Source organism: Oncorhynchus kisutch, linkage group LG12 (genome assembly GCF_002021735.2).
Source record: "Oncorhynchus kisutch isolate 150728-3 linkage group LG12, Okis_V2, whole genome shotgun sequence".
In the NCBI taxonomy this organism is placed as follows: Eukaryota; Metazoa; Chordata; class Actinopteri; order Salmoniformes; family Salmonidae; genus Oncorhynchus; species Oncorhynchus kisutch.
Window position 1 is genome coordinate 20,843,103 of NC_034185.2, and position 13,230 is coordinate 20,856,332.

The 13,230-nt window shown below is 43.1% G+C and overlaps 2 protein-coding genes across 3 annotated transcripts in view; both read right to left on the reverse strand.

Moving 5' to 3' along the window:
• The window catches only part of LOC109901355 (low-density lipoprotein receptor-related protein 11-like), a 16,665-nt gene extending 11,397 nt beyond the window's left edge, over positions 1-5,268 (reverse strand). Inside the window, exons 1-3 of the mRNA XM_020497384.2 lie at positions 4,385-5,268; positions 3,957-4,114; positions 1,422-1,563 (exon numbers count right to left, since the gene is read on the reverse strand). Of these exons, the coding sequence (XP_020352973.1) occupies positions 1,422-1,563; positions 3,957-4,114; positions 4,385-5,003 (919 nt within the window). The 5' untranslated portion in view covers positions 5,004-5,268. The remainder of the gene's footprint in view (positions 1-1,421; positions 1,564-3,956; positions 4,115-4,384) is intronic.
• Positions 5,269-5,406: 138 nt separating this feature from the next.
• Positions 5,407-13,230, reverse strand: part of LOC109900687 (mitogen-activated protein kinase kinase kinase 5) — a 58,964-nt gene continuing 51,140 nt past the window's right edge. The window contains exons 20-30 of one of the 2 annotated variants that reach the window (XM_020496432.2): positions 11,904-12,081; positions 11,714-11,734; positions 11,311-11,488; positions 10,755-10,923; positions 10,333-10,524; positions 9,397-9,502; positions 8,765-9,008; positions 8,333-8,445; positions 8,037-8,149; positions 7,663-7,739; positions 5,407-7,544 (exon numbers count right to left, since the gene is read on the reverse strand). In XM_020496432.2, the coding sequence (XP_020352021.1) occupies positions 7,484-7,544; positions 7,663-7,739; positions 8,037-8,149; positions 8,333-8,445; positions 8,765-9,008; positions 9,397-9,502; positions 10,333-10,524; positions 10,755-10,923; positions 11,311-11,488; positions 11,714-11,734; positions 11,904-12,081 (1,452 nt within the window). In that variant the 3' untranslated portion in view covers positions 5,407-7,483. Of the gene's footprint in view, positions 7,545-7,662; positions 7,740-7,989; positions 8,150-8,332; positions 8,446-8,764; positions 9,009-9,396; positions 9,503-10,332; positions 10,525-10,754; positions 10,924-11,310; positions 11,489-11,713; positions 11,735-11,903; positions 12,082-13,230 lie in introns of both variants that reach the window. The other variant, XR_002256639.2, reaches the window with a different exon arrangement.

Here is a 13,230-nt window from a genome sequence, read left to right on the forward strand (position 1 = left end):
CATTGAAATGACTAAGAAACTGTGCACACTGTGGAGAGGCCACATAGAGACACCAGTTTGTCCTCTCACTCAAACCCTTGTTATTTTTTGGTCTTATGTTGCACCTATCCCACATTTTCCAGGAACTGTCTTATCATCTTACTGAATGTACCCAGAAGATTTCATTATCAACAAATGTGGGGAAAAAGTACAGTAAATGTAAAATGCACACTTGCGTCATGTGAACTGTTGTGTCCTCACCTTTGGTCTAATAACTTCCACATTATCTCCAAACTATTCCCTTTCTATTGCTACCATGGTTATGCATATGCTTTTCATATTTATTCTTTAAGAAACATTTCAATTTAGCCCTATCCATGTTGGCCAATTCCCAGGGTTAACCTTTATTTTTACAGTGAAGTCAACCATTTCCAGGAGCTCCTGCCTCCCTGTGGCTATCTGTGTGAGGAAGACAGACTGAGTGACTCTCAGCTCTGGCAGAAATCCTCGTCAGAGCGTTCTGGACAATTCTGCTTCCCGTCATGGTATGACAGTCTCCAGGTATACTTGAAAGCCTTCCTATGGTTGCTTTGTTAAAGTGCTGTTCTGTGTATTCAATAGGTCACCCATCTTATGTTTATTGGAATTCGGGATAAGACAGAAAAAAATGGATAATAATAGTATATTGTACCCATTACGTTACTGTAACATCTGTCTTTGAGGATATTCATGGTTTATATATAGGCCTTGTGACAGTGATCTACAGCTCCAGATCTACAGCTCATTTCCTGCAATTCTACACATTTTGTCATGTCTTGTGTGTGTTCATGTGATATTTCGTTGACTCAAACATTACAACAAAATGGGCTAAAAAACCTAGCTGAAAAATGTTAGCTGACATGGGCTAGTTGATATGGACATTTCTAACAAGTTTAAATAGGTCTCTATTTTGAAATTGCACCTTGTGCTGTCTACTATTACAACTTTCAAGAGTAAGTTGAACGCCAGACTGAGTTTCTTATCTCATCCATATGTGCATATCTCATCCGTGGCCCCTCAATGCAGTGAATAGATTACAATTACTCCCTGCCTGCTCATATGGATATGGCCCTATCAGGCAGCCAGACATTTGACTAGGGGAGCACTGCTCAATTCGTTTGAGCACTAAATAGCAGGCTCGCTTTCCTTATCCAATGGATTCAATCCATGGAGGCAAGGATTTAATTGCAGTGCAAAGTTCATTGTCTGTAATGCATTCGTACTCATTACAGGCAACAGGATCACAGAAAAGCACAAATCAATTTTACCACAACAACAAAACATTGCTATTGATGTTAGCCAGAAATGAGGCAAGATCCACTAATGAATGACAGATGAACATGAGGAGGCACATCTGGCTGGTAATATCTTTCAGTGAGAGAGGAGATTGAAGTGTTTGTCACCTTCAGCTTGGTGTTCTGGAGCCAGCACTGTCACAGTGACATTGTCTGAGCTCTTCTGTCCCGCGGTGTCTGTGACAGTCATCTGGAAGGTAAAGGAACCCTCCTGTAGACCACTGATTTTCAGTAACCCTGGCTGGGTCACCTACAGAGGTAAAGGGATCAAATGTTAGACAGAAAGCAAAGACACAGTCTACTGGAAACATTGGGCTGGTTTCATGGACACCATGTCATAACGACACAACGCATGTATCGGAGCCAAGGCTCTTGTCCCTGGGTCAGGTTGGGATATAATGACCTCTTATCTGCATATATGCAGCAGTGTATTATGGATCTCTGGCTGCACCATGCACACATCCATGTTGACTAACTACTAACTACCCATGACTAACTAAACACATCAGGTTAGTTAGTTCTAAATTAGACCTGTTTTATAGCCTAGCCTACACCTCGGTTTTCTATTGCAAACACAGCATCCATACTCTATACCTCAAATGTATGGCTCACTTTATAACAAAGAGACAGCCGTGATTCTCAGACCTACCATGTCAGAGCTACCTACAGTGCAACATTATGACGTTCAAGATTACAACTCTGAGGAGAACGTTTTTCTTCGAAACTATGTTTTCCCATCTTTTAAGATGAAGATGAAGATCACTTTATTGGTCAATTGTACACAAGGTCCAACCGAAATGTGACTTCTGCTTTATCCCAAGCCCTCAGAAGTACACGTCTTCTTTGGTATCATGGCTTTGGCACATTTGTTTGTGCATGTCGCCATCTACTGAGCGGGAGTGTGTGGTCGATCTCGTTACATTTTGTGATACAAAAATGAAAAGGAGAAAAATTGCACCAACAAACCCCTTACACCTATATATCACTATTTAGTTCAAAAAAACTCAACAAAAAAAACTACCCATTCCACTACTTTCGTTCAACACACCTTGTAACTTCTGCAGTAATACTTGTACACCCAAGTCTTTGCAGCTGCCACCACATCATCTATTCTCTGTGATTTACATTCCATTTCTGCAGTACAGTTGATAACCATGGCAATGAATGCTAAGAAGCCATACCACTCTGTATCGGCTTAGGCCTACTACTCACCCTTTACCCATCATCCTCTACTCTCTTCACTGCCTCAGTATGCGACACCTTCTGTTCTACTCTGACACTGGCAACCTCAACTTGTCTCTCTCACACCAGGCATTTCTGATCCCCAGCAACATTGGCACACACTGTTTTTTCCACCAATACTACATATTACTTTGTCCCATACCCTCCCATTGCATACTGCTCACATCTCGGAATCTCCCTCCTACACACCACTGCAACATGACCATAAGCTTGGTGTCTGAAATACATTAGTGGGTTCGGCATAAATGCTATCAATGGATAACTGACATATACTAACATGGCTTTCTCAGGTAAAGGCTCTGCTTCAAAACCCAAAAGGACAGACAGTGTCTTCTCAGTTCCACCACGCTCGCCACCGGGTCTGCGTCGTACCAAACAGCGGGCATCACACACAGGGAATATTCCATTTCAGTAACTCCACCTCAACACTTAACGCCACCCCAGTAACCACTCCGTTCAAAGGTGCCCCCTGCTCTGGAGAGCAAAGCAAGTCACAGGTCTTGTCACGAGGCGTGTGACACGAAGTGCCCGCTCCCTCTAGGTGGAAGAAAGACTTTAAATCATCGCAAGTCTACTTCAAGCTACCTTCACCGATTTAACAGTAGCCAATTTGTTTTCTACCCAGCCTGAGACTACATATGGGTCAGCCAAAAGGTAAGGGATCAACTTTCCCACAAAATCTCGCTTCTACTGGGCCAGAATCATCCTTTGCATGACCATCGAGACGAGTCCCAGACTCAGAGTTCTTCACACCTGCCACCACAGATATTCATCCTCATTTCGTCAGGTTCAATTACGGAGCCATCAGAGACAGCAGAGTACGGTTTGTTGTACTTGGCACCATTCTTCCTCAACACACATCTTCCCTCCACTCAGCTCTTCTCCTTCTTCCTCGCTGTCCATAACCACATCTATCTGCTCACCACGCTCATGCCGCGCCTTCATCCACTGTATTGTTTGCAGAACATGCACTGATGGCATTTCTACAAAACCTAACTTCTGTTTGTTAGCCCAATTTACTAGTCTGGCATCTCCATGCTCACAAAACGTGCCACAATCGTCAGACAGGTCTCCTCCTCGTCATCCATCTTCAGACAGGACACACATACATACCGGCATACCGGTTGGAGAGGAGGTTACCAGCAACTGGTTGCCTGTGGAGCTGTTGTTGTTGGGGGACAAGTGCCTTGCTCAAGGGCACACCGGCAGGCAATGGCATCTAGGATTTGAAACCAGCAACCCTCCAGTTGCCAGCTCACTTGCCGGCAATTTTTTCGGGCAGACCCGGGCCACGCTCCGGCTGCTGGATAGCCTCTAAATTGCTAGGCTACCTGCCTCACATTTTTAACCAATGACACCTGCTTCATTGTTTTCAGTGCACTCTTCAGTGTTAGTGTTTACCTTCATGTTGATGGCCGGTTCACCCTTCACCAGGGCCCATTCGTAGCGGGTGACCCCATAGTCGTCCACACTGTCCCGCCCGTCCAGTACCGCACAGTCAGTGGGCAGCTGGATAACTACATCCTGGCCGGCATTACTGCGGGGCGGCTCGTCCATGTCTGAAAACAGCCCAGTCAGAACCAAGCTTGTCAAACACACCTGGACTCACTCAGATTAAATCTCATTTTAGAAGCAGGGGGCAATAGCAAATTATTAACCCAAGCCAAACACCAGTCTGATAATTGCTAGTGGTTGTGAGAACAGAATTACCAGCAACCAGTTATGTATTATGAATGTTTTGTCATGAGCAATACACATGCATTTATATTGTATCTTATTGAAAACCTGTGATTTATATTCAATATAATTAACAGCAGACAGAACCTCACCTGGCATTTGAGTGCCATCATCAACTCTAGGGTTTTCCTCAGGTCTCCTAATCAAATTGACCAATTTGTTCACATCTTTATTGCCACTGGAGGAGATGAGGTGTCCTGTTGTATTGTGAGCCCGACTGTAGGTGCTAAACCCTGCCTGTGCTGCGAATGAACAAATGTTTTTATTTCTATAGGTGCAGCTGAACAAATAGCAGCTGAGGCTGTCGTCCGATTGTCTCATGTCCTCCTGGACCACCGCCACCGTGCAGTGAGGGTCTGCACAGCAGGCATGGAGACAGTCTTTCCAACTGTACACCCGGTCAGGAGCCGAGAGGAAGGTGGCTCCCTGCTCAATGGAGGCAGTCGCTCGGATGATGTGCTCCTCTACCGCGTTGAAATCAGCCAGACAGACGTCAACTACCTCTTCCTCCTCCCTGGTATACGTCTGGTCCTGTTGGAGCTGCTTGCGGAATTCCTCTAAGAGCTCCTCCACCCCCGATATTTTAGATTTCAAGTCTAATGTTTGAGAGAACCGGGTTTGAATGCTAGTCACTATACAGAACAGCAGCACACACGTAATGAGTCGATGATGCTCAGCCAAAGCCATTATGTTTACGCAGTTAAATGGCATCCCTCAGAGGTATTTTCACGACGGATGAGGCCCTTATTTCAACACAAAAAACATATAACGCAAAAGAAAAAGCATCATATTGTTTCATATCCAATTCATCTCGAATCACAGGTGAGCACCTTTGCTTCTTTAAAAAACATGCGGTGCTAAAGGCCGTTTGTCAGTATCATGATAACACTGCGCAGGGAGCGCACAACATCTGTAGCGCAGGACATCCACAGCGATTGGAGGCCAAAATAAAGAATTGACGTCACAGTGTTCAGTCTCTGCACACCTGTCAGTTTTGCTTTTATGCAACTACAGAGATATGTCTGCAAGAGTAATAAAAATGATATTTACTCACTATTATTTGGCTATTAGACCTGTGAATGTTTTGAAATCATAGCACATTATTTGTTTTCAGTTCATTATTTCAGCTGACACTTTATTTCACATTTACATTAAGACACATTTTTGTGTTACACAACAATATGTTATTGCACAAATAAAGTAATACATCTATCATGAATATGAAACAAAACGGAAACCTTTGAACAAGGTATTTCTGACAGAAATATTTTAAATAAAAAAGGAACTGGTTGGTGGTATAACAATATGAAAATGGGTTTTCAGTTATGATTTTCATTCAAACATATACATTTGATTTAAAGCATTTGCATTTTTAAAGATAATATATAGGCTACAAATGAAAGCAGGCTAAATAAAACTCCATACATTTTACAGAGTAAAATATTAATTGGGTCCTCTGACATAATTTTGTTCCATTGCCAGTATCAATACAATCTATCAAATATGGCTGCAAGCAGCAATGGATAGGGTTCACAGGATGACAAAAAGGACACGATCGGTTGGGTAACAAAGCAAGCACTCTGTCATGTAGGAACTATCTATCCTTTATGTGCAACCATGAGTCTAAATACAACATCTGGAGTTAATCTGACATATGGTTCATAAGGGGAAGATGATTTTGAGCATTAGCATTACATATGCAAAGAATGAGTTGTTAATAGTTTCCTTGTTACTAAAGTCAGTGTGGTTCATGTTAGGGATGTCCATGATAGTGATGACAAGTTTCACGTTGATAGGCCACTGTGGAGTGGATCTACAGTTGTTTAAATGGACACGTAAAATCTGATTTCCTGATTTATCAATAACTCAGCCATCTTTTTACCAATCCCTTAGCATTGATGATGTTTCACATTCAGTCAGTTTTGGTTTTATACATCTCCCTATGATAGAGATATATCTGCAGGATTAAGAAGAACTGAATATGTATTTAATATTATTAGACTACTAGACCTGTTAACATTTTAAAACCAGGACACATTATTTGTGTTCAGTTGTAGAAATGTAAGGGCCATAATAGTCCCTAAGCATTATTTCAGTTTACCCTTTATTTCACAGTTAAGTTTTCAAGACACGTTTTTATTTACACAATAATATGTTTTTGCACAAATAATGTCATCAATCTATCATGAATATGAAACAAAACGGACACATTTCAACAAAAATACGGTCCTATGGTTCATGTGAATAAGTTTCAAGTTTGGAAAAAAATCGATCCTGACGCACCTTATGGGTCCTTGAGGCAAATTTGTTCAGCATGAGGAAAGACAGCTACTTACAAAGTTTAAAGTCTCGAGGTCAAACGGGGTGGCGGATATGAGGGTTTAAGTGAGAAGGCTTATAACAGCTCCAGCTTTGCTATGAACCCTCAAACACAAATTTGCATTACATATTTGATAGGACATCCAGCCATTTGTAAATTGTGTCACTGAAAATAGTAATTTACTGTCAATAAAATGTGCTATATATTTGCATAATTTACCCCCAAAAATAACAAAATATACCTAACATTGTAAATTACGTAAAAAAATTACTTGAACAAAAGTCAAGAGCTATGATGTTTAAAAGCCTTCAACGCCAGTTAAACAAAAGGGCAGGCATGCAGTGATGACAATGAGAGCAGGGAATATCCATAAAACACATTTAAATCAAATAGTGATAAGAAGCCACTAGCAATAACAATGCTGTTTATCAAGATAATGTACAGAAGCTCAAACACATCAGTTAACGTTATATTTTGTCTCTCAGGCTTGTTTTAGAAAATGGTCAATCTCATGCTAGTAAACACATGATAGTAAGGAGAAAATTCTACAACCAAATAACATTTAAAGGTTAAATTCTCAGATATGTTTCATGATTTGCCCTGTAAATCTTGGCGCAGGTGTCATAACATTATAAAACCAGTGGCACTTAACTCCATTTGAAAATAGGAATTTCCAAAAAACAACTCGTGTCAATACTCAATACATGATAAACTACACTGGAACTGTCCCTCATCAGGACTGAGTCTTGGTCTGATAAATACTGAGATTAAAGTGCAGTGGTGAGTGTTGAGGAGAATACTGAGTTGTTGTTGTTGTGCTTGTGGTGAAGATCCTGTACTGTGGAGGTAGCTAACTCCACACGAGGACTCCTCACACTGGTTTCTGTCTGTAGTCTGTAATGGCCTTCCATAACTTACACAGCATCCCACCTCTGAGGAGGAAAACAAGAGAAAGATGAAGACGGACTTGAGATACTACAGTGTTTCAATCAGGTATTTGACACGGCTGGATATTTGACAGTGTAGGAGAGAATACTGTATGTTGTATACCTTAATCCCAAACTCTTCAGGTCGTCTCTCATCACATACTGGAGAAGGTCATCTAAAGTGTAATCCTCGGTCAAAATCTACAAAATGGAAGATGGATCATGGGTAAAATCATTGGTACCTTAAAGAGATTAAGCTCGGCCAATAGATGGTGCTCAACTGTGTATCTGTTATAAAGGTTTTACACATACAGTATGCATAAAGAGTACTAACAATCAATGAATAGCCTCCAGGTACACCCAGGCCATTAGTTTTAACAGCTTTACAACAATGCACACTGTTTACTTTAGTATAGGATTACATGGACGTGAGTTTGTTCACATAATGTACCCATTTAAAACAGATGTGGCCGGGGGCGGGGCTTCCTCAGGACCTACCCTGTCCATGGAGTCATCGTCAGCCCCATGGAGTCTCAGCCACTTGATCAGCTCTGGGTCACCATGGCTCACAGTGGACCGGCTCTTCTGGCTCACAGATGATGTAGGCATATCTGTCACACACATAAGTACAACTATAACTAATCATAGTAGACATATCAAATCATATGAATTGTCTGTTTCCTGATGTTTGTGTTGTACAAATAATTCCATTAGGCATTTAAAAAGCAGTCTTTTTTAATGCTCTTGTGCTCTCAGATAAAGGTGTGTACTAGTGTATGTTGGGATGTGCTCACCGATGGGTTCTGAGCGGATCCTCAATAGTTTGATCTCCTGTTCCCTCTCATCCAGCACATGCTGGAGAACAGCCTGGTACTCTCTCTCCCTCGCCAGCAACTGCTCCATCAGCCTGGGGCGACACAGCAGGGAGAGAGGAGGGGAGGGGGAGACAGGGTCATTCAATGAGGAAACACAGTACTACTAAACACGGCTACTGCAGGCGCCATGATGAAAATAAACATATTTGTGTTTAGGCCCCTGTGTTGGGGCACTTCTACATTACATAATTTACATTGGTGAGGAAATAATGTGAAGCTACAGGCAATATCTACTACTGATTGGTCACAGATGTGGAGTTAGTAGCAAAGATTGTTCATGACTTGTTGAAATAAATTTCTGGTTTTGTGTCTGACAGTCATTATCATTGTTATGACAGCACGATGACCCACCTGTTGGTTTCCAGCTTCATCCTGCCTAGTTCCATGGTGACGGAGCACTGGGCATTATGGGATCTGTTTGAGACGGTGGAACTGAGCGTGCTCACGCCGGAGGTGGCAACCGTGTTGTCATGGGCAGTGTTGGGAGGGGCTCTGCACTGATGGGCGGAGTTATCCTCAGGCTCCACGTCATCGTCAACGTTATCCTGGTCGGCCGGGTCATCCTCCGAGGCCAGGCTGAAGTGGGGCCTTAGCTCTGGGCAAGGACACGTGTTATATCTTTACACCTTTACAGCAATACTAGCAATATCATGAAAACTAGTTAATATCCAACAGCTAAACTGCACCTTGAAAGAGGTAACATGAAAGATTAAGACAGCAACATCACAAGTCTCAATAAAGATCCCTCTATGATTCAAATAATCTTTAAATGCAATTGTTATAATGACATCTGACTGGTAGACACATTCTTGTTAAATGCCCCATTTACATAGTATCTAGTGCATTTCTGTATTCAAGGTTACACATATATGTTATGATTAGATTGGGGCACTGTTCAAAGTCATACTCTTATGTTTAGCTGGCAACCAGTGTCCTGGTTAAAATGTCATTTAAAACTCTGTGGCTGGAGGCACAGCTATTACCTGGCACCAGGATGGTGATGGCAGTCTGCACCGCTTTACGGATGATATTGTCCAGGGCGAACATCCAGTGGGGCTTGATGTTGTGGTTTCGTAGTACTTTGTTTACCTGGCGACGCATTGGTCAATCAATCACAAAGACAGACAGAGACAGAGACAGAGACCGAGACAGACAGACAGACAGACAGACAGACAATCCATCCATTAATAAACAGCTACACATGTACTACGGATATGTATGCATCCACATCTACCAGTATCCACACATTCGTGGAAAGGAAAACAGGCTTGACTCCAGCGGGTGTCTGTTTACATTGCGTGTGGTGGTTGCAGATATCTGAGATATCCCCCTATATAATGAGTCTATGGAAACAGCATTTCCCAGAAAAAAAGAGAGACAGCCATTTATAAAAAGCCATGCATTCTGGAAAATCCAAGTGTGAAAAACAAGTTTGTATCGTGAATTGATAGCAATCTTTCGCAGACAATGTACCCTATAGACCAGAGCTGGTTTCATATGTATCCACTAGGGGGAACCAGAGCTCAGTATTGACTGAGGCAGCTTCAACCTCTGCCTCCCACAGGCAGCTACAGGCTAGTGTCATTTCATTTGCATAATTGTATTTGTGAGGCAGAGGACAGAATCAGCCTCTTTAAATGATGTGCTTTAAGCTGACACATTTCCCTTCTATTACTCTTTCTTAAAGGTCAAAAGTGTTTCACAGTCAATTGTCTGAACTGTTTGTTTAAACAGCATGGTGACATAATTCAGCTGTGAACAGTTTACGAAACCCCCTTGAATCATACTTCAATGTCTCCAGAGCCTTTGGTCTATACAAGGACAATTTCAATTCCAACCCATTCACAGTAGACAAATAGACAATGGGATATTTTAATTATATAGAGAGACCTACTAATAGGTGAAGAAAGGGCACTTACTGCATCCTGGAACCCAAATAGCACCACTTGTAGTTGGCTAATGGCCGTGCTGTCAAAGTCTAGCTCTAGTTTGAGCTGGGAGAGGGTGTTGGCTATGATCTTCCTGTCCGCCATGCGCACAAAATCCCCCAGACTGACCACCAGGGTGGAGATATGCTGATGTCTCAACTTAGTGTCCGATGTCTCAGAACCCTGCACAGACAGGGGAGAGACGGATGGAGAGAGGGGTGATGAGAGGAGGGTGAAGAAAGGAGTACATATGATAAGGGTTTTGTTTTACCCTGAGAAAGCCCTCATCTAGCCTGGTCCCAGATCTGACTACTATGGTCATTGTCATGCCGCGTGACATACCAGGGAAAAAAACTGAACTGGGCCCAGGCTACCCCTCACCCTGTCCACTACTAGACTAGATGCTTACTGACCTGTTTGAGAGCCTCCACAAGGTTGGACACCACCTTGTCTCTGTCCTCAGTGAGGATGCAGTGCAGAGTGGCCCTCCTCTCGCTGTCCTTCCTCAGCATGAAGAAGCCAGAGTCCTTCTCATCGGGAGATGGAGGAGCACTGTGGTCCTCAAAGTTCTCCACTGGGATACTGGTGGGGAACACAGGTTAGATTAAAGAGACCTCAGGTATAAAAAAATATATATTTATACAGGAGAACAACAAAGTTCCAAATATTACATGACATTCTTTGGCATCCTGTTATAAATGGGATAAATGACTCTGTACATTATCTGGAACTAATGTACTCCGTAGATGTACAAGATACCTACATTGTCCATTATTTCCAGATAATGTACAGAGAGTCAGCATTTATCTCTTTCCTCCAGATTGAGTTTTTTTGGCATTGCTTTTTGTCAGATGAATTGAGATGGCAGAGGTGCAGTGTTAGTGTGTTTTTCTGATCTCAAACACACAATTCTGGAGTGAAAATGCTAGCTTCGCAAATACATATGGTGCTGACTGTATGTTGTGTTACCTGAGGAACAGGGAGCGGGTAGCTTTGACGTCCCGATCACTGTAACACTTGGTGCTGGGCTTGAAGCTGAAGGGGTTGGTGTTGAGGTCGTTCTCAGGGGAAACGGAGCCGTACTCGCTGCTGCTGCTGGTGTCTTCCACCACCACAGGCACTGGCAGAGAGATGCTGCGCAGGTACTCTTGAGGGCACAGAGACAGGTATAGGCAGGTGGGCAGTTACACCACTGTTACACAAAGAAAACCAGAGCTTTTTGGTTCTTTTACATTACAGTACTACTTCTGTGAATGAATAATCTCAGAGTAGGGTAGTCAACATGACAATTGGTTTAGCCTAATGTCGTTAGGTGCAGACTCAGTGTGCTCTAAAGAGAAAGCAGCTCAGAAAGGCGCTTAAATTAACTCACCTGAACCTCCTGGTGTCAGAGCTGAGGAGAAAAACAGAGATTTTTTTATTCCATGATATGAATTGTGCAGAAACAACAAAAAAAGTATCTACAACATAAAGTATCTAATAGAAATTGTCTTTCTACTCAGATATATCTATATTCTATGAACTACTTCATTGATTAACCGGTGACGCATTGTCCTAGCTACCTGTAAAGCCACTCTTGCCCCTCTTCTTGCGGCTGGTGACGGTGAGGAACTCATCAGTGAGCAGGTGCAGGGCGGTGGCCCTCTGGTCGGGGTCGGGTTCAAAGCAGCGTAGGATAAAGGCCTTGGCCTCCATTGACATGGAATCTGGGATCTCAGGATGGATCTTGAACATGCCAACCTGTAGCCAAAATAAAACAGCACAATAATGCTAGATCCAAGGGCCTAACCTGCAGCTGCAGCCAAGATGAAACCCAGCCATGTTAGAGCTAAGGGCCTAACCTGCAGCCAAGATGAAACCCAGCCATGTTAGAGCTAAGGGCCTAACCTGCAGCCAAGATGAAACCCAGCCATGTTAGAGCTAAGGGCCTAACCTGCAGCTGCAGCCAAGATGAAACCCAGCCATGTTAGAGCTAAGGGCCTAACCTGCAGCCAAGATGAAACCCAGCCATGTTAGAGCTAAGGGCCTAACCTGCAGCCAAGATGAAACCCAGCCATGTTAGAGCTAAGGGCCTAACCTGCAGCTGCAGCCAAGATGAAACCCAGCCATGTTAGAGCTAAGGGCCTAACCTGCAGCCAAGATGAAACCCAGCCATGTTAGAGCGAAGGGCCTAACCTGCAGCCAAGATGAAACCCAGCCATGTTAGAGCTAAGGGCCTAACCTGCAGCTGCAGCCAAGATGAAACCCAGCCATGTTAGAGCTAAGGGCCTAACCTGCAGCCAAGATGAAACCCAGCCATGTTAGAGCTAAGGGCCTAACCTGCAGCTGCAGCCAAGATGAAACCCAGCCATGTTAGAGCTAAGGGCCTAATTTGCAGTCAAGTCAAAACAACAAGTCAAGTGACCTAGCCAAATCACCTACCAAGTCTTAGTAAAGCTAAGAGCATACAGGACAATATGCTCCATATGCTAATAGCATACAGGACAATATGAAGGGGACCTCAGAGATGGCAGTCAGTCAGAGGAGAGTTGGCTTGATTGAGGTGACATTAGTTAGTGGGTAAACTGATCTCTTGTAACGCATAGCTCTGTGGCACAGTAACACTATGCAGGTGAGCTCATGCCATCATAGTACAGGAGGTCAAGTTGACAGTGAAGGACAAAATGCAGCAACTCCAGGCAAGAAGCTCATCTGATGATAGGCACTACAAATTCCAAACATTGCTTCCGAATGTAGGCTTGAGATTAGGAATGTAATGCCCCTCCCAGTCGAGACCTTCCAAGGTGGTGCAGGAAAGTTTATGTGAGGATTGTTGCCAAATGCGTTCTCATCTGCACAACAAGCCATTGCATAATAAAAGCAGTGACCAATGATGAATCTGCACTTTAA